The sequence below is a fragment of the Chaetodon trifascialis genome, chromosome 12 (assembly GCF_039877785.1).
Source record: "Chaetodon trifascialis isolate fChaTrf1 chromosome 12, fChaTrf1.hap1, whole genome shotgun sequence".
Classification (NCBI taxonomy): Eukaryota; Metazoa; Chordata; class Actinopteri; order Chaetodontiformes; family Chaetodontidae; genus Chaetodon; species Chaetodon trifascialis.
In genome coordinates, this window is record NC_092067.1 from 27,550,407 (window position 1) to 27,572,222 (window position 21,816).

General features: G+C 40.7%; 1 protein-coding gene across 1 annotated transcript in view; it reads right to left on the reverse strand.

Moving 5' to 3' along the window:
- LOC139339950 (titin-like) overlaps positions 1 to 21,816 on the reverse strand; it is a 175,050-nt gene that overhangs the window by 118,070 nt on the left and 35,164 nt on the right. Inside the window, 38 exon segments of the mRNA XM_070975414.1 lie at positions 2,597 to 2,650; positions 2,920 to 2,946; positions 3,035 to 3,112; positions 4,074 to 4,389; positions 4,504 to 4,621; positions 4,623 to 4,933; positions 5,658 to 5,738; positions 6,181 to 6,361; positions 6,521 to 6,803; positions 7,192 to 7,306; positions 7,664 to 7,956; positions 9,262 to 9,552; positions 10,557 to 10,835; positions 11,000 to 11,281; positions 11,368 to 11,646; positions 11,780 to 12,067; positions 12,187 to 12,465; positions 12,553 to 12,834; positions 12,922 to 13,200; positions 13,803 to 14,084; positions 14,355 to 14,633; positions 14,720 to 15,007; positions 15,103 to 15,381; positions 15,474 to 15,752; positions 15,851 to 16,126; positions 16,245 to 16,526; positions 16,614 to 16,892; positions 17,003 to 17,290; positions 17,390 to 17,668; positions 17,800 to 18,078; positions 18,475 to 18,753; positions 19,098 to 19,379; positions 19,474 to 19,752; positions 19,879 to 20,166; positions 20,248 to 20,526; positions 20,626 to 20,907; positions 21,010 to 21,288; positions 21,375 to 21,656. Of these exon segments, the coding sequence (XP_070831515.1) occupies positions 2,597 to 2,650; positions 2,920 to 2,946; positions 3,035 to 3,112; positions 4,074 to 4,389; positions 4,504 to 4,621; positions 4,623 to 4,933; positions 5,658 to 5,738; positions 6,181 to 6,361; positions 6,521 to 6,803; positions 7,192 to 7,306; positions 7,664 to 7,956; positions 9,262 to 9,552; positions 10,557 to 10,835; positions 11,000 to 11,281; positions 11,368 to 11,646; positions 11,780 to 12,067; positions 12,187 to 12,465; positions 12,553 to 12,834; positions 12,922 to 13,200; positions 13,803 to 14,084; positions 14,355 to 14,633; positions 14,720 to 15,007; positions 15,103 to 15,381; positions 15,474 to 15,752; positions 15,851 to 16,126; positions 16,245 to 16,526; positions 16,614 to 16,892; positions 17,003 to 17,290; positions 17,390 to 17,668; positions 17,800 to 18,078; positions 18,475 to 18,753; positions 19,098 to 19,379; positions 19,474 to 19,752; positions 19,879 to 20,166; positions 20,248 to 20,526; positions 20,626 to 20,907; positions 21,010 to 21,288; positions 21,375 to 21,656 (9,456 nt within the window).

Sequence of the window (21,816 nt, forward strand, 5' to 3'; positions counted from 1 at the left end):
CATGCTAAAATTGTGTAAATGAGGTGTAGATTTTCAAAGTAATGTCTTATAGAAAATATACACATAGCATATATAAATACTGATGTTATAAATAAGAAATGTTCATGTGAAAAAAATAAAAATATCCTGATTATCCTGAAATTATTTTAGTTTATCTGATCTATGTACAAAAAACTTGGTCTTTTGTGTTGCATTTGTTTTACATAATGTCTCAAGAATTAAGATTTTAAGATGATAAAGAAATCTGAAAATACTGTAAGAAAAAGTCTGTAAATATTTAGATAAAAAAAAATCAAGACCTGAAAAAAAAAAACAAGAAAAAACCCCCATCAATTTACAAATCTTGTAAATGTTGTAATGAAGAGGACATTTAAATAAATGGAAAGATTTCAAGAGATTAACATTTACATGCAGATGTTTTGTGTGGTTTCACAGATGTTTTGCTGCAGTTTGAAGATTTCAGTCTCCTTTTCGAATACTTTGCATTAAGTATTAAGAATGTGAGCCCATCAAGACTCTCTAAGATCACAATCAAAGACAAAAATGATGAGCAACAACATAATAAACGTTACCTTCTGGGGCTGGACGTTCCTCTCGCCGAGGCAGAGCAGCGATGGTTACCTCGGGCTGTGGCTTCTTTGTTTCAGGTACTTTAAAATATATCATGGATTTCAGTTTTCTGATCAGGATAAATGCTAACATCAAGACTCTTTTATTACATGGTCTTTAAGAGAAACAGAAATCAATGAAGACTGAACATGAAAGGTCTAAAACCAAGACAAAATGTACATAAATAAGAGAAAATGATGGCGGTACAGACAGGAAGTGGTAGAAGAAGAAGAAGAAGAAGAAGGAGAGGTACTTGCAGATACCTTTGACTGGAGCTGGAGGTGGAGCTGCAGGCTCAGAGGGTTTCTCCTCTGGTCTCCTGTAAGCCTCAGGAACTTGAAAGATCGAGAAAGTTGACATTAAAACTACACGAGCTCTGCTCTCTAATCTACTGCACAGAAACTCTGATGAGGCTTAATACGAGCAAAGAGAGGTAAGTCGAGTGGACGAGAGGAAAAAACACGAACCACACACATTAATGAGAGGAATAAAAGATAAAGTAAAAGACAGACAAGACCGAACCGTAATCTATGACAAACACAGGTCAAGAGTTACAGCTTTGGAGACAGAAAAGCTCCTATAAGCAGCAGCTGTTGGCGTTTGAAGCATTTAACGTTTAAACCAAGTGGACAAACCAACATGGCGGCCAGCAGAGTGGCGGCTCTGAGCAACGTTGCTACGTTACAGCCACAAGCTTTAAGGAACAGCCCAGAGCCGGTTTGCCTTTTTAACTAAGCAGCTATACCTTGAGGGATTTCTTCTCTTATCTCCACCTGAGTCCTCTCAACAACTTCTTCAACAGGTCTTTTCTCTTCTGATGAAGAAAAAAAGTGAACTTAGAAAAAAATCAACTTGACTCTTTAATGATCTGAACTGATTCAGGATGAAAAAAGTGGATAAACTGCAAATAAATATTAATGAAGAAACAACCGAGACAAAAGGACATCAGCACAAACACAACAGACACAGTGGAAACATAGAAGATGCTTAAAGACAGACGGAGATGAAGGTTTGTCTGACAATGATGGAGTTATTCAATAACACAGAAAAAAGCTGATACCTGTGACGGAGGAGAAGTGAGCAGAAACCACCTCCTCTTCAACCGTCAGACGTTCAAAAGCTACAGTAGATCATTGAAGGATAATCAGCAGTTAAGATCTGCACTCAGATGTTTGGTCGCGACAGAGTTTAGGTTTGTGCAGAAGAGGATTCTGGGATTAAGCTCACCTGCTCTGAAACTCAATTTAACTAAAGTCTAGTCTTCAGTGTCAGACTCGTGACATTTCAGACCTTAATTTTAGAACTTGTCATGCGAATAATGACACTGAGGTCAGAACCCTCCAACATGAATCAGACTAATAATCTAAGATTCATTTTATTCTCAGAATTCTGATTTAAAAAAAAAAAAAAAAAAATTGTAGCAAAATCTTTGAATTTGATTTTAGTCTGGACTTGAATCTCTGACTAATTCTTATTTTGAATTCTAATCTTATTGTCATTGAATTTTGCACTGTTGGTTTTGGAGTTTAATCTCAGACCTTAACTGATCCACACAGCCGTAATCCTCTTCTGTACATTTGTTTCCATCCAGTGACAAGTGAATTAATTAAGGTGTTATGACAGACTGCTTCATGTGATGATGATGAAGTTCTAAATGATCACACAGTTATTCAAGTTGAGAGTTAAAGATGATGATGATGATGATGATGATGATGAAGGTAAAATTTTAGGTGGTTTAATGTTTAATGCACAAACTTGGTGAATCACATTTCTTCACGCAAAATAAGAATTAATAGTGTTGGAAGTGATGATAGTTAGTCATGATTTACTACTCGTTGTACCTTTTACTTCTGTTCTTTCTTCGTAGTGATAAAATGTGGAGGAATCTTTTGGCAGAAAGAGACATTTATGGATGAGAGAAGCTGAGTGAAGTCAGAGTTACAGAGTCAAAGTTCAGTTTGTTTGGTAGAAGCTGTCCCAGACTCACCTGTGACAACCATTGAAGCTGCCTCTGGGACATGAACTGACGTGTCTGGGACATCTAAAGATTCAGCCATAAATACAGCTTCAATTAATGTTGGAATTAATGGGAATAAAAAAGTCTGTTGTGACAGTAAAACTTCACATTTCTTCCATTTCATAATGAAACTGTAATTTCATGAATCTGATGATAAAATATGGAACTTTTGAGTTTCACTTGTAATGAAACTAAAATGTGGTTCCTTGGTTTGGTTTATTGGTTTTGATTTGAGGACACATTCAGTGTTACTGTCATCACTTTGCGGTATGTTGGCGTTTTAAAATACTCACCCAGAGGAACCTTTCCTAACTCAACTTCTGTGAAAGGACAAGGTACAAAATGTTATAGTAACTTCTGACTCCATTCAACTTTAGCATCTTTAGCTACGTGATAAGACGTACACACCTTTGCCTGCCAGGTAAAGCTCAGCTGTGCTTCGAGCTTCTCCCATTGGCTCCAGACGAGCGATCACTGAGTAAACGCCTGACGGAGTGGAGACATTATTAATGCTGATCACAGTACGTCATGTTGTTTAGGTAAAGTTAATTTTTGATGACACTTTATAAATCATTAAAAAGTGCTGGTCACACCAGAAAGTGGAACAACAAAAGTTATCAGCGGGTCTTTAGTTGGTGAACTACAGTTAGCAAGCTAACTGCTAACATGAACATGGTAACACACATTGTTCACATCACAGAGCTTCTCTGCACTGGATCGTTCATTTCATTGAGGACAGAGTTTTACTGAAGAGGCACAGACTTTGCCAGCTCAGACACTAATAGGATGGTAAGATGACTCAGTGTATTAACAGCTGTGTTAGCATGATGTTCTCACTGAGTGTCAACCAGCTTCAATGAAACTGGATAGCAACACACAGCTAATAAGCTAAGCTACAGTAGCTTTCTCTGTTCTGGGCTCTCTGGCTCTCCGTCTGATCAAAGCTCAGCTCTGTCAGGATGCTTTGTCATTGGTCAAAAGGGTGAATTTACATATCAAATTCACCAAAGTTGAACACGATACAGAAGATTTCAACCAGTTTTCTTCATGTCTGTGACTGAGTCTGCTCATCACATCGATTCCACTGAAATAAACTGATTTCACCACAAAACGTCACCATTTTCAATGCTGGTGTGACCGGCCTTTTAGTCCCATTTCATTTGTCATCATTGAAAACTGCACAGATGGCATTGTATTACTGCATATTTGCACATTATAAAATGTATTTTTAGTCTTTTTGGAGATAAAACAACACAAGTTAGCCGAGTCGATGATAATTAAAAATTGTATTTGTTTGTCAGTATTGTGCAGCCCTAAAATCGTTCTGTGCTTTCTCATCTTATATTCAGAGGTTAAACGAATAGAAAATGATTTTCTTGAAAGAAAAACTTGTGTTTCTGGATCAGCGGGAAATATCTCATACAGTTCAAATTCATTTTGAACACACCTTCGTCCTTTGGGGTTACGTTGTGGATGGTCATAAAGTGTCGCCGGCCCTCAGTCTTGAAGTTATATTTTGGGCTCTCTTTAAGCTCCCATGAGTCTTTGTACCATGTGACGGTGGCGTTGTCGAAGGACAACTCGCACTCAAAGGTGGCAGAGTGGTGTTCATTGACCTCGATGCTTCTGATGCATTTAGTGAACTGAATTTGATCGGCTAAAACCAGACAATCAGAGTTAATTCTGATTTCACAATATTAGATTCATGTTAGTTTATACCTTTTATTATTTTATAGATTTGATGTTATTATTTTTATATAAGACTTTTATATTGAGATTAAGTCAGTTTGACTAAACTTAGTTAAATATGAGAGAAATACACAACAACAACATAGAACAGAAACTCACAAACCACAGAAATAAACACATAAACCAACCAGCAGGTTCAAAGAGGTCAGTTTGAGTTTTGTTAGTGTGCAGTCGTAATGCTCACCTGTCTTTGTTCCTGATATTGAAATAAAGGACGAGGACACGTCACAGATGTACAGACAGGTGTCCGTCAGACTGGGAGGAAGCTCACATGCTCTGTAACATCTTACCTGTGACGGTGAGCTTGGCGTTGGAGATGTGAGGACCACACACCACACGGTAGTTGCCCTGATCTTTGGCCTGGCAGTTCTTGATCTTCAGACAATGGCGGTCACCTATGCTGCTGATGTCGTACTTGTCGCTGTTGTCCAGTTTCTGGGTGCCTTTGTACCACGTGAGAGTGATCTCTGGGTAGTTGATTTGGATCTGGCACTCAAAGCTGGCGCTCTGGTTCTCAGTGGTCGTTTGGTCACTGATGTCCTCCATCACAGAGACGGGCTGAAGGTTCAAAGGCTCTTTTAATTATGTCGTCAATGTCCGATGTGCTGACCTTTACAGATGTTTACTGTTTGCTTAAAGTTTGTTCAAAACTTCATTTTAAATTCCAGAGATCCCAAAGTTTTCACAAATAAAAACACCAGGCTGAATTTATAGAGCAATGTGTCTACAAATATACACATGTAGAATATTTACGTAGTTTTATGTGCTTGTTTTACATGTTTGATATTTATATACATTCATATAAATATAATTGAAATATTTCATGAATAGGTCGTTATTCTTTTCATAGTCATTGTAGAAATACACTGAAATACCATTTAAATTTCTGTATTATTAAGCAGCAACACTACCTAAACTCACATTTGGTTTCCTTAATAGAGACCTGACACGTTTGGTACAGAAAGCTGCCCTCCCTTCCCTTTGATTGACACTTAGCTGCAGAGAATTTGACTGAGGATATATTTGGGCTTCTTTCGTCCCTGACTTCAGTATTAACTACTGATGCTCTGATGTGCAGAACTGGGATTGCATCTGACCCAGAGATGCTTTGATGGATTTGTATCCACTGTAAAGCTTGTTGAAAACCTTCCCTCAAAGAATGTGGTTGTGTCCACATGTCCACATTTTGGCCATGTGGTGTGGTATTCAGACTGACTGCCTCCTTCCTACGGCAAGCTGCAGAGGAGTGTAAAAGTGATGTGTGTTGGGTGTTTTTTGGTACCTCTGTGCCAACGCGTCCCTCCAGTTGCTGGATAAGTCGGGCCATGTCCTCCTCCTCAACCCGGCCACCATGCTCCACCTCCTGGGATGAGAAAGGCAACAGCAAAGACAAATTAGTAAATCTCTCTACAGCACCATCAGTGATGCTCTTTCTTAGCCCTTTTCCACTGAGGGAAATGAATGACTCATAGCTTAAAGAAATACTTAAACATTTATTTGCTTTCTGGTGAGAGTTACATGTTCAAATTGATGCCACTCTCGTGTCAGTATGGTAAATATGAAGCCACAGCCTGAAATCTGCTAGCATAAAACTGGAAGCACTGTCTAAAGGTAACAAAATCCATCCTCTTTATTTTCTTACCTATGAATCTGTCTGTAATGCTGCAACAGAGCTTATATTATTATAAGTATTATATTAGGAAATATTTCAAGTAGCTGTAGCTTCAAAGCACGACTTCACTCCTGGCATGAATGTTTGAATTCTACCCAAACCATGACTAAAGTGCTGCCATCATCTCCCTCACCGCTCTTCCAGTCTCCATCTCTTTCTCCCTCTTCAGGAACTCAATGGCCTGGAGGATGGCCCGGTAGTCGTGGATGCCGTGCTCCCGCAGGATCCTCTCGTAGTCTTTGGGGTCGTGACCTCTCAGCAACTCCACGATATCGATCTCTTCATCTTTCTTGGGACTCTGCTTCGATGGAGTCCTGACAAATATCAAGTATACAATCAGAGAGAGCGTCTCCTTGTCAACAAGACCAGACTCTGTGACAAACATCCGATCAATCTGTCCTGGACGTCCACTTTTCTGATAAATCAATCAACCACGCATGAAGAAAAGGTCCAGCACACTCTGCATATCTTACTTCTTCAGCCTTGTTCTAATGTCTCCCATTTCTTCCATTTCCTCCTTTTTGGTGACCTCCATCTCAGCGCTGCACTCAATCTCTCCATGTTTGTTGGTGGCGACACACCTGTAGACACCGGAGTCAGACTTGGTCACCTCTCTGATCTCCATTTTGGCATCCTGGCCCTTGTGTTCAATGGAGATACGACCACCGGGGGTGATCTGCCTCCATTTGCCCTTCATCCATTTCACGCTGGGGATTGGGTCACCTCCGATCTTGGCGATGAAGGTTGCGGTGCCCTCTGTGAAGACAAATAATAACACGAAACTCCATGTAGAAGTTCTCAGTTGATGTAATTTTCACCTGCTGTGTTGTGTCATAAATTCTCCTTAAATTCTAATCTGCCGTTGAGTTTTTCTAAACATATTTCTTCCGTGACCCTATAGTTCAGATCCTGAATTGTTTCCTCTGTTGTTTCTGTTATGGAATTGAAGAAAAAATTGTTCTTCACGCTTGTATTATCTACAAGCAGTACATAACCAGTGGCTATCAATCATTACATTTCTGTCGTTTCCCTGGAAATGTTCTGACAAGCCTTTTTGACCTGGAAATACATTTTCTCGTGGCGTTAATCTAAGCCCTCAGGACAAACATCTTGGGGTCCAGACGTCTATGAACGGTATACTTACTTTCTGTGACAGAAATGTTTTTCGGTTCCTCGATGAAGAAAAGGTTGTCAAGTCTTTTGACCACAGCAGCTGCAGCTGGGGCGGCAGCCTCAGTGGGGGCAGCCTTGGCTCCTTTGTCAGGAAAGAAATCATGAGGTGAGTGTGGTGTTGCCACATTTGACTCACTCCAAGTAGCCCAGAGTCTAAAATCTGTTTAACTGTTATAAAAGCAGTCCAGTTTTACAGTTTCTTCCAAGTCTTTTAGATAATGTTACACTAACTAAAAGACTTCACTTGTCTGAACAGATGAAAACTTTTACAAGGCCTTTATCAGCTGAGCTGACTGAAAACTTTTCATAGGGTAACACTACCTCAATCATACAGAAAGTATCCCAGGTGGGTAGAAAACCACCCAATCTGTAAAGTATTTCATGTTCTTTTTTGTGTAAAAAGTACAGGAAGTCAACAGTTATCACACAGGCTGATCAGTGATGTTACCTTTCACAGTGACTCTGGACTTGCAGAAGTCACTGCCGGTAGCATTGCTGGCCTTGCAGAGGTAATCCCCTGCATCAGTCTTTGAGACTGGGCTGACCTCCAGACAGGCCATCCCACCAGCAAATGTGATTCTGGTGTTTCCGCTGGATTTCAGCTCTCTCCTGTCCTTCATCCACTGGATGGTCAGTGGAGGAGTGCCACTAATGTGGCAATTGAGGCTCAACTTCTCCCCCTCGCTCACCGTCACCGGTTCCAGGGGGATGTCAAATTTTGGGGCCTGGCTAGCTTCTGAGGAGTGATGAGAAAGAGGCAGATAGTTAGAAATGCTTTCAAACATTACCCTGATGGGCAGGAAATTGGAGCCTCTTCTGCAGATTTTCACAGAGACCTTTGTAGGAAAATCAGTCTAAGAAGTCTTTGTGTTCAATCCTGCGAGAACTCATCATTATCTTGTAGAATAATTGTAATAATTATTGTAATAATTGTAGAATTTTCCCTTAACAGACTAAAAGGAAACCCCAAAACTAAAACAACAACAACACAAAACAAACTATGCATCATGTGTTGTTTCTGTTTTGCCTCTAGTTCGTCTGAAGTTCGACATTTAAAACTCTTGGCTTACCTCTCTAACTCTGAGATAGCTGGGAACACTTCTAAAAACCAACAGCCAACACTTAAACAATCTAATCCAGCCTTCCCAGGATTCCTGGGGAAAACTCAGTGGACAAGATGGCCTCCCTCTGGACAAAAATGTAACTCTAAAAATCAATTCTAACTGTCTCTAAGGGGTCACAAGAGCATTTCTAATGGTGAAATGTAGGAGAAAAAGGAAAAAATGCAGCAGCTGTGTCATTATTAACTTCTCCACATTCCATTATCTGAGTGACCTGAGCCTCAGGAAACGTGCTAAAATATTCAGCAAAAGACTGGTAGAAATCTTGCACAAGATCTGGCTGCTTCTGTACTGGGAGATCATATAAGCTTTGTGGCACCATCAATTTGTACAGAACACTGCTCCACAGATGGTCAGCGTGGTCTGCAGTCAGATGACAGATAGGAGTTGATGGTGTAATTGTCCCTTAAATTCAACATTTTAACTCATTTTCCAAACAGCAAGCTAGGTAACTTCCTCAGTTCGAGTTGGCTAATTGGAAACAAGACAGCAAGCTTGGTGAGCTATTTTGACTGGCTATTGACAACATGTTACCAGCTAGCTAGCATGTTGTCAATCATATAACTGTAATCATCAACTGGCCCCCCAAGTAGTGACTACATCACAAAGCTTCCAGTACCACCTGTTTCATGAGGGCACTTAGCTGAATTTTACATAATAAACACATATTCATTCTATTTGCATAGCATGTATTGCCCATGTTATCAGGCTGATCTGAGTTCCTGCTGTTTTTGATTCAAATTTTGGAGACACAGATCTGTTTAAGGTGGAATAACTGCACCCAGGGGAAAGATCTTACATGATGATCTCTTCACTTTTAAAGGAACACATTACAAAACATAAAGCATAATCATGTTCATCACCATCAGTTTTACATACATGATTGAAAATGTCAAATAGAGATAAAATGACACACATACCTGTGATGGTGAGAGAAACCAGGCATGAAGATTTCCCAGCTTCATTGGAGGCCACACAGGTGTACACACTGCTGTCAGAGATGGAACAGTCTCTGATACACAGCACAGCCATGTTGTTTTTGAAGCTGACATCGTATTTGTCAGAGCCGTAGATTTCATTGTCATCCTTGTACCAGATGATGGTCAGTGGCTGGGAACCAGACACCCGACCCTCCATCTTCACAGTCTTACCCACAGAATCCACCATGGACTCTGAGGGCTTCTTGGTGAAATTTGGAGGGACTTTACGCTCTGTTAATGGGGGAGAAAGTGAAGCAAATCAGGTGAAAATGGTTTGAAATTTAAATTCAAGTATCATTCATCAGGCCACTGGGCCTTCAGCGTCGCAGAGAAGACAGAGCGACACAGCACGTAAGACATAACATAAAAACACCTGCAACACAAAAGCAAACAAATACAGAATATTCATCCTACATAAGCTTCTACCTGTCTATGAATACTTTTTCAAGCAAACACATATTTATCTGACCCAATCATCACAACATGGAAAACATGTTATCAAGGAACAAAAAATAATTTCCTTCCGAACCCAACAATCACTGGACCAGCCAACCCTAAACACAACGATAACGTAACCCAGGACCTTTGAGATGCTATTTCCTTCCTGTTACCAACAAGCACAGGACCACAGGAAATGGTAACCACATGTGGGAAGTGACTTCAGTTCCTCCGGCATTGGAAATTTCGTAAGTACATTTTCCTTTCTATGTTTTATATGGTTTCTTAATTGCTCTGATGAGGTGAGTCGCTAAGGTTGTTTACCTAGTTTCACATTAGCATGGCAGATATCAGTTCCGTCAACATTAGAAATTTCACATGTGTATCTTCCAACGGCCTTTGTCACTGTTGAGGACTTCCAAGATGCAGATGTCATTGGTGGTGGTTCTGAGAAAAGCCATGTGGACGCTAGAAATGTGCCATTGTAAAGTTGCCATGCCTCTATGTCAAAGTCAATTCTACTATGCATGAAATATTAATGTATCAAAAACACTATTAAGAGAAAGCTACAATTGTGTTTTTGACAAGAGTTGCATATTTCACCAAAGGTAATCTTTAAACAAAAGGAACCGAGTATCACAGTCACTGTTTCAATGTGGGACAATTCTAAGGAGAGGATCCATTAACAGAAAAGAAGTTTTGTCACTGAACAAGTCAGTTGAACACAATGACGATTTGATGCAATGCACAGCAGGATTCATGAGAAAAGACAAAAGAAGAATGGAAAAGAGCATCACCTTTCACCATCATGTTACAGCTGGCAGAGGCTGAACCGACTCGGTTCTCTGCCTTGCAGATGTATTCGCCATCATCAAACTTAGATGTTTTGATCAGTTTCAAAGTTGCCACACCATTTGTGAAATCCATTGAGCAAGTGCTGGACTTTCGCAGCTTTCCATCACCTTTAAACCAAGTGATGGAGATGTCAGGTGTTCCCACAATACGGCATTCAAGGGTAACTGCATCACCCACAGTTACCTCCACTGGCTCCATTTTTTCAACAAAATACGGTCGTTCTGAAGTGAAAGACGATTATGATGGTTTAGCATAACTCCAGATGTTGAGTTTTTGATGAATAAATTAAAGAATGGATTTAAGAAAATCTGAATAAATGAAAGAATGATCATTAATTATTACAACTGAAGACAATGCACAAAAACATGCCCACTGATAATTTTACCTAGAATTGAGACTTGTGCATCACATCTGTCACTTCCGACTCCATTGTCTACTTCACAACAGTATCTACCGGCTGCCTCAATCCTGTCAGAGTTAAGAACCTCCAGAATGCAGGAGGTGTCTGTGGTGATCACATTGTACTGATGTGAGGCCCAGATATGTTCACCATCCTTCTTCCAGGTCACATTTACCCTGGGGGTTCCAGCGAATGTTACCTCAAGCCTCAGAGGCTTGCCCTTTTCAGAGGAAATGTCTCTCAGCTTCTTCATGAAGTGGACTGGTTCTGAGAGAGGTAATTCCATTATCAGTTACGTTAAATTCACTCTTACAAGTGCACAGATGGTTTAAAGGGATGTTGTTTTAACAAACCTTTAACAACAAGGTAAACTGGGTAGCTTTCCTTCCCAGCATCATTAATGATCTGGCAGGTGTACTCTCCTGCATGGGACTTTTCGACTCTGTGAAGCAACAAAGTGGTGACATTGTCCTTCAGGGTGATCTCACAGCCCCTTCCATGCTGCATTTCCTTAGCTCCCCTGAACCATTTGACTTTCAAGGGGGTACTCCCTTTCACTTTAGCCAAGAAATACACGTTTTTTCCGGGTAATGTTTCCTTCACTTCAGGAGCTTCCACAAAAGATGGAGGTTCTGGGTTATAAAAAATAGATGTGTTATAAATAGTCATCATCTTTGCATAAAGATCCTGATCATGATCCTTGATCCTGAGCTTGTACTTGTACTTGTGCTTGTTCTGTTGCCGGCCTTATTCACATTTACTGACCTGTCACATTCATTGAAGCACTCGTCTCACTGGCTCCTGCAGCATTTACAGCTTTACATGTGTATTTGCCAGAATCTGACATCTTGATTGTTGGAACTCTCAGTTTACAGTTATTGTCAGTGCAGCTAATGTCATAGTTTAGCCCACTCTTGATCTCCTGGCCGTTGTGGAACCAGGAAGTTGTTAAAGGAGCAGAGCCAGTGACCCTACACTCCATTTCACCAGGCTTACCCACAACAAGGTGGGTGTCTCTCAGCTTCCTTATGAAACTCGGTGGAATAAGTTTATCTATTGTCAAAAAACAACAAGTTTTTAAGCATTTCTGAATTAACTGCTAATTAAAAAGATAACACATTTCATGAGATGATAGGGCAGTGTGAAAAGGCATGTATATAATTGCCACCAACCTGAGACAGAGAGCTTAGTTTTGCATGAAGCTGTACCAACATGGTTTGTAACCTCTAGCTTGTATTCTCCAGCATCTGCTTTATCAGCAGACCGAATCTTCAGGGCAGCAACCTTCTTTGTGAAGGACATCTGATACTTGGATCCAGCAGAGAGCTCTTTGTTATCCTTGAACCACTTAATTTTCAGTTCTGGTGAGCCAGATACTGTGACTTCAAGAGCTGCATTTTCTCCTGACTTGATGTTCAAGGACTCTGGGCTATCCACAATAGAAGCTGGTTCTAGAAATTAGGGAAGAAAATATTAAGCTAAACAAATCCCCATGCTTTCAATGACTGTAATGTAAAGAAGTCTGGAGCTCTACAAACCTAGAACAGTCACTTGGGACACAGACTCCACAACTCCAGAGTCATTCCTCAGCTGGCAGGTGTATTTACCAGCTGTGCTTGGGTCAACCTTGGGCACTACAAGGTTGACCACACTATTCTCAAAGGTGATCTTCCTGTTGTCACCATCTCTGAGAATATGATCCTTGTCCTGAACCCAGGACACAGTCAAAGGCTCAGAGCCTGTCACTGTAGCTGAAAGTATCAGCTGCTGTTGGACTTTCACCGACTGGTCGACCAGTTTCTTGATAAAAGCTGGTGGTTCTAGATAGTGATGGACAGATTAAAGGTGAGGAGAGGTAATCCCACTAAGACTAAGATTTGAGGAAACACCACTGACTCTGTACTAACCTTTTAGGCTAATGGTAGTGTGGCAGGATTCAGTTCCTACACTGTTTGACACCGTGCACTTGTAAAGACCAGCGTCATCGTGTTCCAGTTTAATGATGTGAAGGGTGGCAGAGCTGGCCTCACTGACCATCTTGTATTTCCTGCTCTCCTTTAGTGGTCTTTTGTCTTTGTACCAGTTAATCTGGAACGGTGGAGTGCCATGCACCTCACATTGTAGGCTGGCATCTTTCCCTTTACTGCCCTCTACTGGGCTTGGAGTTTTAATAAAGGATGGGGACTCTGGAAAACACATCGACATATGTTAGCAGAAGTAACACTTGTGGATGACCAAGTCTTCACTTCAAGCACTTCAGTCTTGCAGTTTCATGAAACAGAAATTCTTCTTGAGGGTCATGCGTCAGTTCAGTCCATGCCAGAGGAATCCATCCAGTTGATGACAGAAAAACAAAAATCCTTACTAAGAAAATGGAAACACCCACATATGTTCATGCTATGACTGGAAGGAAGGTCATATCAGATTGAGATCAGAGACATTAACATGGAAAAGGTAAGTTATGGGTATAATGTTGGTCGTTCCATCAAAAATAGGGGAAAATATATCTCTGAAAAAAGAGGAAATACTCAGACTCATAGTATCCAACACACTGGGTGACAAAAATCTGATTTTTGACCAACACAGAAGGTGGGGCCGTTGGATTTCGTGCTGAGGTTTTCACACAAAGGTACAAAAGCACTCATAAAAGGTCCAACGAAATCTCAAAGTCATCAAAAGGGAATTTCATTCCTTCTTTTTCATGCTACACAAGTTCAGAAGGAAAAAAATCCACAAAATAACATTGTCTAGCCAAGACTGAAGATTGAACAGATATTCAATAGCTGACCTTGGACTGTGAGAACGGTGCTGCAGCTTGCACTGCCAGCATCGTTACGAGCCTCACAGGTGTAGATTCCATTATCCTCAAACCTTGTGGTGTGCAGCTGGAGGTACGCAGTCGAGTCAACAAACATTATTTTATAGTTGTTCCCGTCAGTTATCTTTTGGTCATTTTTGTACCAGCACATATTCTGGGAGTGTGCGCTGGTGACTTTACACTCGAAACGGTGTCCCTCACACTGCTTCACAAAGGTAGTGGGAGGAAGTTTCAGGACAAAGTGAGGGGGTTCTGCAAAGTCAAAAAGAATATCAAGTTACTATCGTCAGCATAAAGTAGCACTTGAACATCAGTGTGATGTATGGAGGGTGCGGACAGGTGACTGGATGCTGTAACAGATGGCAGGTGACTCTGAAGACAACATAGATATTCCTGGTAAGAAAAGAAATGGCAAAGTGGCCAGGCAAAGATAATGAAAATGAAAAAAGATCAGCTGTGAAAATGGAGAAAAAAAGATGTAGTTAATTGAGTAGTGATGGACGAAAGAAAGAATAGTCCAACCTTTCACCAACAATTCTGCTGCACTTTTCACCAGGCCGGCTTCATTGCTAACTAGGCAAGAATAAATCCCAGATTGCAGAGTCTCAACTGAGTAGATCTCTACAGAGGAGGAATATTTCTCCACTCTAATCATACATGATGGCCCAGTGATGAGTTCAATGTCATCCTTGAACCATTTCACCATAAATGGAGGTGTTCCTTCAAAGACACTTCTGAAGAGTACAGTAGACTTTGGAACAACAGCCTGAGACTGAGGCTCAGCTACGAATCTTGGTGGCACTAAAATCCATACAGAGAAATGATTATGATACATGACTAAAAGCCTTTGAGTTAAAAATTCGACAAGGTTGAGTTTGAATGCTAACCTTTAGCTGTAAGAACTCCACTGCAGACACAGCTGCCTGCTCTGTTGGTAACTTTACAGGAGTATTCTCCTGTATCAGCACTCTCAGTCAGTTTTAATTCCAGTGAGACAGTATTTTCAATGTGCAGAAGTTTATATCTGGAGCTCTTGCTGATCTTTTGCTTCCCTTTGCTCCATTCAACTGACAGTGGAAGAGAACTGGCCACTTTGCACTCCATGTTAACCACTGAACCCATAATTGCTTGAATATTTTTTAATTTCTTGATGAACATCGGAGGCATCACCTCTTCTGTTTAAAATCATATTAAAAGATAATTATAATCAAAGAAACAATGCAATTCTACAACTTACAATATTTGTAGAGTTGATGAGTATCTTACAAACCTAAAACAACCAGCATGACTTTAGAACTGCAGGTCCCAACAGAGTTTGTAGCTTCAAACAGGTACTCTCCACTGTCTTCCAGCTGAGTCGACTGTATGTTCAGACTACTGAGGTTGTTCTCATGGAAGAGATAATGTTTTCTGCTTGACTGGAGCTCTTTTCCATCTTTGGTCCATCTTACACTGATATGAGGAGTCCCAGCTACCCTGCACTCAAGACTGACTGGATCCCCACAAGTCACTCTGACTACCTCTGGCTTCTCTTGGATCGTAGGTGGTGCTATAACACCAAGAAAAAGAGGTGAGTACACTTGTTAATACCGTTAGAGTGAGCTATAATATTAGGAAGAATCAAGCATGAAGCAGAGGTACCTCGCACTACAAGGGTGGCGACGCATTTGTCCTGCCCAGACTCGTTTATGACATGGCAGGTGTATTTCCCACTGTGAGTCACCTCACATACAGGAATCCTGAGAGTGGCCATGTTGTTATCAAACATTCTCTCAATCTTTGGATCCTCTGGGATCCAGTTCTCATCCTTTTGCCATTGTACAGAGAGAGGCGGAGAACCTTCCATGGTGCAGCAAAAGACTGCAACATCTCCCAGAATAATGGAGACATTTTCTATCTTCTTAACAAATGTTGGAGGAACTAATACAAAGACAACATTTCATTGCAAAATCAGAAAGTATTTAGTACTGCATGCCTAATTTATGTCAGTGTGATTCACAACCATCAGTAAAACCAACCTTTCAGAGACAAAGTTGCGAAGCCAGAACAACTTCCAACCTCATTGGCTACCACACACTGATAAGTACCAACATCTTCCACTTTACAGTCCTGGATTTTCATGCTCACATTTTCACTATCGTCAATAATATACTTTTGGCTGGATTTGATTTCCTTTTGATCTTTGGTCCATGTGACATTGAATGGGGCATTTCCTGCCACTTTGCAAGCAAACACTGCTGTGGAACCTTTCACAACTTCAACAGATGTCAACTCTTCAACAAACAAAGGAGGCTCTGAAATAACAAAGCAAATCAAACTAACCTTTGATTTGTATTTTTGATAAAATAATTAACTTCATCTTGACTTAAACTGAAACACTGACAAGATGCAAACATGTAAAGGAAAACCAACCTTTGACTTTCAGCTCGACAGTGCAACTCTCTGTGCCTGCTTCATTGCAGGCTTCGCAGAAGTAATTCCCACTGTCATTTTCACTAACTTCACAAATCTCTAAGGTGGCCACAGAGTTGAAAAATGACATCTTGTATTTGACACTTTGGTGAATCTGAGTTCCATCTCTGAACCAATGCACAGAGATCTCGGGAGTACCACCAACCTCGCACCTGAATACCTTACTGCCTCCTACTCTTACAACTGATACACCTTCAGGTTTTTCAATGAAAAAAGGAGGATCTGAAAAGAATTCATGCAAAAGTTAATTAAGTGTGGTGATCACTCCAAGTTAAAGAAAACTGATCAAGATGAAAGACTTATATTAACCTTTTACAAATAGTGTTGCTTGGCATGACCTGGAGCCCACGTCATTCTGTACCTCGCAGACATAGTCACCAGAATCACAAGATTTGGCAAAGAAGAGCTCCAGTGAGCTCGAGGTGTTGTCTTTAAACACAGAGCAGTAGTCACTGGATAAAATCTCTTTCCTGTTTGTAAACCATTTGATGGTCATCGGTGGAGTGCCAGAAACATGAACATTAAACCTAACTTTTGACCCAGGCAAAACATTCATGGATTTGGGCTTTTCAAGAATGCTTGGTGGTTCTGTTGGTGGACAAAACCCAACACTTAAATTACAACATAGTCACAACACATACAATGTGATTATGCCTTAAAATGCAAGAAAGTACTGTGGATGTAAGATGAGTTCAAACCTTTAACAAACAAAGCTGCAGAGCACTGGGCAGATCCTGCCTCGTTTCTAGCCAAGCAGGTATAGCTGCTGCTGTCTTTAATGTCAAGACGACTAATTTCCAGGAAAGCAACATTTTCGAAAAATGTGCATTTGTGTTTCTCATCAGTCTGGATCTCTTTCTCATCTTTGTACCACTGTATCGTCATCGGCAGGGAGCCGGACAACAGGCACTCCAGATGAGCAAATGATCCTTTGATAGCTTCTGTCTCCTTCAGTTCTCGCGTGAAAGATGGCTTAATAATCTCATCTGTTACAGACAAAGCGCAAAAAGAATGCCAAGTATGTTGTACCCTTAAAATAGACAAGAAAATCTCATAAAAGATATTAAATTTTACAATTAACTGACCTAAGACAGTAACAGCTGCCTCACAAGAACTGCATGCAGCACTGTTTGAAACCTCAAAGGTGTATTCACCGCTATCGCTTTTTTCTGTTTTAAAAATCTTGAGCACAGAGCTGATGTCTGTGCTTTGTATTCTGTATCTCTGGCCTGAGGTCAGCTCCTTTCTCGTCTTCATCCATCTCAATGTCAGCGGTTTGGTGCCTGAGAATCTGCATTCAAGCCTGGCCGGATCGCCCTGGGTTACGTCGATGGACTGTGTATGTTCTAAAATATGTGCTGGCTCTGAGACAACATGATCCAAAACTGAGTTAGCTGCTACTAGTTAACAGGTGTTAATACAACAGATGAGACGTCAAGCTTGACATAAAAGCAACGACAGTTAAGACGGTAAAAGTCACAAACATCCTACAAACCTGTCACTATGAGCACAGCAGCACATCTCTCAGTTCCAGCTTTGTTCTGTGCCTCACAGACATATTTCCCACCGTGTGATATCTGAGCATTTTTCAAATTCAACACGGCACTTTTGACTTCTGAGGACATCTTAACATGCTCATCTTCTGTGAGCTCATGACCATCCTTGATCCAAGAGAAAGTCATGGGAAGTGATCCAGACAACATGCACTTCATAGAGATCTCAGAGCCCACCACACAGGACATATCCTCTACTCTCTGAACAAATGATGGTGGTTCTAGTGAAAGAAGACCACAAGTCAGACTGCAGGCTGTATGCAGAGAGATTTACACAAACACAGATGACCCACATTGCAAATTTATATCTTCCTGGTCGAACATTCAGCTGGCTGCCTAAATTAAGAAAAACAAGTGCAGCAACCTTTCTAACCAAAATGTACCAATTTACCAAAAAATATTTAGGACAGGCAAAATACTCTTTGGAGAAAATGTCATGGTGCCCTAATTAATTACACTTTTGTCATCACAAAAGAATCTGCACATTTTTCCCTGCCAGAATTTTTCCAACATGCCCAAAATGTAATTGCTGAAATTTGCATAAACGTTGATTGGCAATTTGGCAGCATGCACAGATAAACTTTGTTGGCAGTATTTGACACTGTCCTTTGACTAACCTTTCAGTGAAATTTGGCAAGAACAAGATGTCTCCCCAACATCGTTTGCAACAGTACAGAGGTATGTCCCAGCATCTCTGGTGTCGCAGTTCAAGATCTGAAGAGTGACTCTGTCGTTTTCAACACTGATCTTATGACCTTTGTCCATTCTGATCAGCTTATCATTGAGCAAGCAACTCATTTCAAATGGAGGGGAACCGGAAATGGTTCCCTCCAAGAGAATGTCAGATCCCTTTACAAGCTCAGCAGAATTGAAAGGCCTCACAAAAACTGGAGGCTCTACAAAAAAAAAATAAGAAAAGAAATGTTATATATAAAGACGATAAAGAGCTGATGAGTATGTGTATGTGTAGTCTCATGAGGCCAGTTTGGTCCACAGAATTCATTTAACTGTTCAGTCTTCACATTACAAACTCTCCACTCTCATTGGTTATCTAAAAATTCAAAGGACCAATGAAGGTGCGTTGATTCTCTGCAGTATGTCAGGAAAAAACTCTTGAACAGCAACTAAAATACATGAGTTCTTTAAGAGGAGGAATCAAATCCCAGGTCTGAACATGCTGAAGAACAATGTGGACCAGACCTCATGCCAACAGTCTAAAGTTCATATGGGAAACACCAACCTTTCACTGTTACTGAGCTGCTGCACTGGTCTCTGCCGGCCTCGCTGGAACACATGCAAACATAATCTCCACTGTCCTCCACAGAACAGTTCTCTACCTCCAGAGTTGCTATTGAGCTGTCAAAGGACATTGTATGTCTGTCGTCTGAAGTGATTTCGGAGCCATTCTTAAACCATGTGATGCTAATAACAGGGGTGCCCTGCACTTTGCAAGACAACTTCAGGGTTTGTCCAGTTTTCAGCAGCTGTGAAGGTTCAAACTTCATTGTAAATGCTGGGGCTTCTGTAAATTAACAGTAACAGTAAAAGGAAAAGATTAAGAAAAGAAAACAACAGCTCAGTGAATCTCCCTTTTAAAAGACAGAATGAAACAGCACCTTTAACAAACAGGACTGCAGTGCAATCCACCTTCCCAGCCTCATTGGATACTTGGCATGTGTATTTAGCGGAGTCACTTGGTTTCACGGAATGAAGCTCCAAGGAGCTTGAAGAGGCCTCTTTCTTTATGAAACATTTTCCTCCAGTGAAAATCTCTTTCTCCTCTCTGAACCATTTAACAACCAGAGGAGCTGATCCTGTAAAGGCTGATTTTATGACAACATTTGATCCCGGTGAAGCATCCTGGGATTCAGGTTTCACTGTGAAGACTGGAGGTTCTGGATTTATTTGAGAAGACAAAGAATACATATTGAAATCCTACTTATAACTTTGTATCATTCACAATGTCTGCTAAATGTCAGTTGAATGTCAGGTTTAAGGTAAAGTAATTCAACTTCTCTGACCTCTGACGGCCAAAGTACCACTCGTCTCTTTTTCTCCAGCATCATTAGACGCCCGGCATGTATAAACTCCACCATCTCTTTGCTCCAGGCCAGTTATTGTCACAGTGGCTGTACTCTCACTGTAATCAAGCTTATATTTGTTACCACTGTGGATTTCGTTATTGTCTTTGTACCAAGAAATAACCAGTGGCTGAGATCCGGAGACTCTGCATTCCAAAGTAACATTACTACCAATACTCCCATCCACTTTCTTTAGAGTTTTGGTGAAGGATGGTGGAACTGCACGATCTGTGAAATGTAACATATAACTGTCATCAAGGGCAAATTCTTTAAGTTGTTCTTAACAGTGTATTCTTGGCTAAAACTAACCTATAACAGTGACTGAGCAGGTGCACTGATCTTTTCCAACTTTATTGGACACCTCCATCTTGTACTCTGAAGTGTCGCCTTTATCTGCTGTGAGAATCTTTAAGATGGCAGTGTTCTCCTTCACCGTCATTTTATATTTACGGCCACTGATCATTTCTTTGCTGTCTTTAAACCATTTCACTTTGAGATCTGGGCTTCCGGAAATGGTGCATCCCAATGTTGCCGAATCTCCTGCAGTCACACTGATGGACGCTGCTTTCTCTAAGATCCTAGCAGGTTCTGTAATACAACATGGGTTTTAGAATTTAAAAACATCTGCATATATCTAAATCTGAAAATTGGAAATATTTCTAATAAACAGGAATTTATGGTTCTAACCTTGAACTGATAAAACAGCTTCACATTTCTGCTGTCCAGCCTCATTTTCAGCGAGACAAGTATACTTGCCACCATGCTTGATCTCAACAGATGAAAAGGAAATGCTAATGATGTTGTTCTCAAATGTCATTCTGACATTTGGATCATCATCTCTTAGCAGCTCAGAGTCTTTCATCCATTTGACAGTGATGGGAGCTGAGCCTTTTAGGGTTCCTTGTAGCTTCACTGTATTCCCCAACACTGCTGTAGCACTGTCAATCCTCTTTGAGAACATAGGTGGTTCTGAAATAACAGTATTCGTAAGAATTATATAAACAGCTAAAAGAAGTACAACTATAGTTATAATTAAAGTCCCGTATTTTTTTTTTTTTTTACATCACTAACCTCTCTGCTTCGCCACTGACTTTGAGGCTACTGATCCAACCTCATTTGACACGACACATTCATATTCACCAGCGTCAGCGCTCTCAAATGAGTGGATCGCCAGAGAGGTCAGGGATCCCTGTGATAATATTCTGTATTTCTTGTCTGGGGACAGGCGTTTCTTATTCTTTTTCCAAGTCACCTCGAATGGCGCAGATCCTGCAATTTCACACTCCAATACAGCTACAGATCCTCTGACTGCCTCTACAGAGAGTAATTCTTTTCTGAAAGATGGCGGTTCTAAAGGGGAACAACTTAAGTTAGACAAGTTCTTAATCTGACTAACTAATTCTGGTTCTGTAATAAAATTGCCAACATTTACACACCTTTTACTGTTACTTTAGCGCTGCAGCTTTCACAGCCAGACTCATTGAGAACCTCACAGGTGTAGTTTCCACTGTCACTCAACATGACGTCCTGTACCTCAAGAGTAGTGACACCATCCTTCAGACTGACATGATATCTGCCACCAACAGACAGCTCACTGTTATTAAAGAACCAGCTGGTGTGAAGTTCGGGGGATCCTTTGACACCGCACTGCAGTCGTGCAGTGCTGCCTTGCTTCCAAACTGTGGTGGCTTCCAGCCTCTTTACAAAGACTGGTGGCTCTGGAAGAGGTGTGTGGTTAAAAAGAGCCATTATGAGGTCAAAGAAGTAATTTGAAAATAACAACCAAGCACTGAAAGAGAAGAGATTTAAGACTTGGGGAAAAATCAGATGGAGCTACACTTACCATCTAAAGTAATTCAAATTATGTTTTTTAATTTT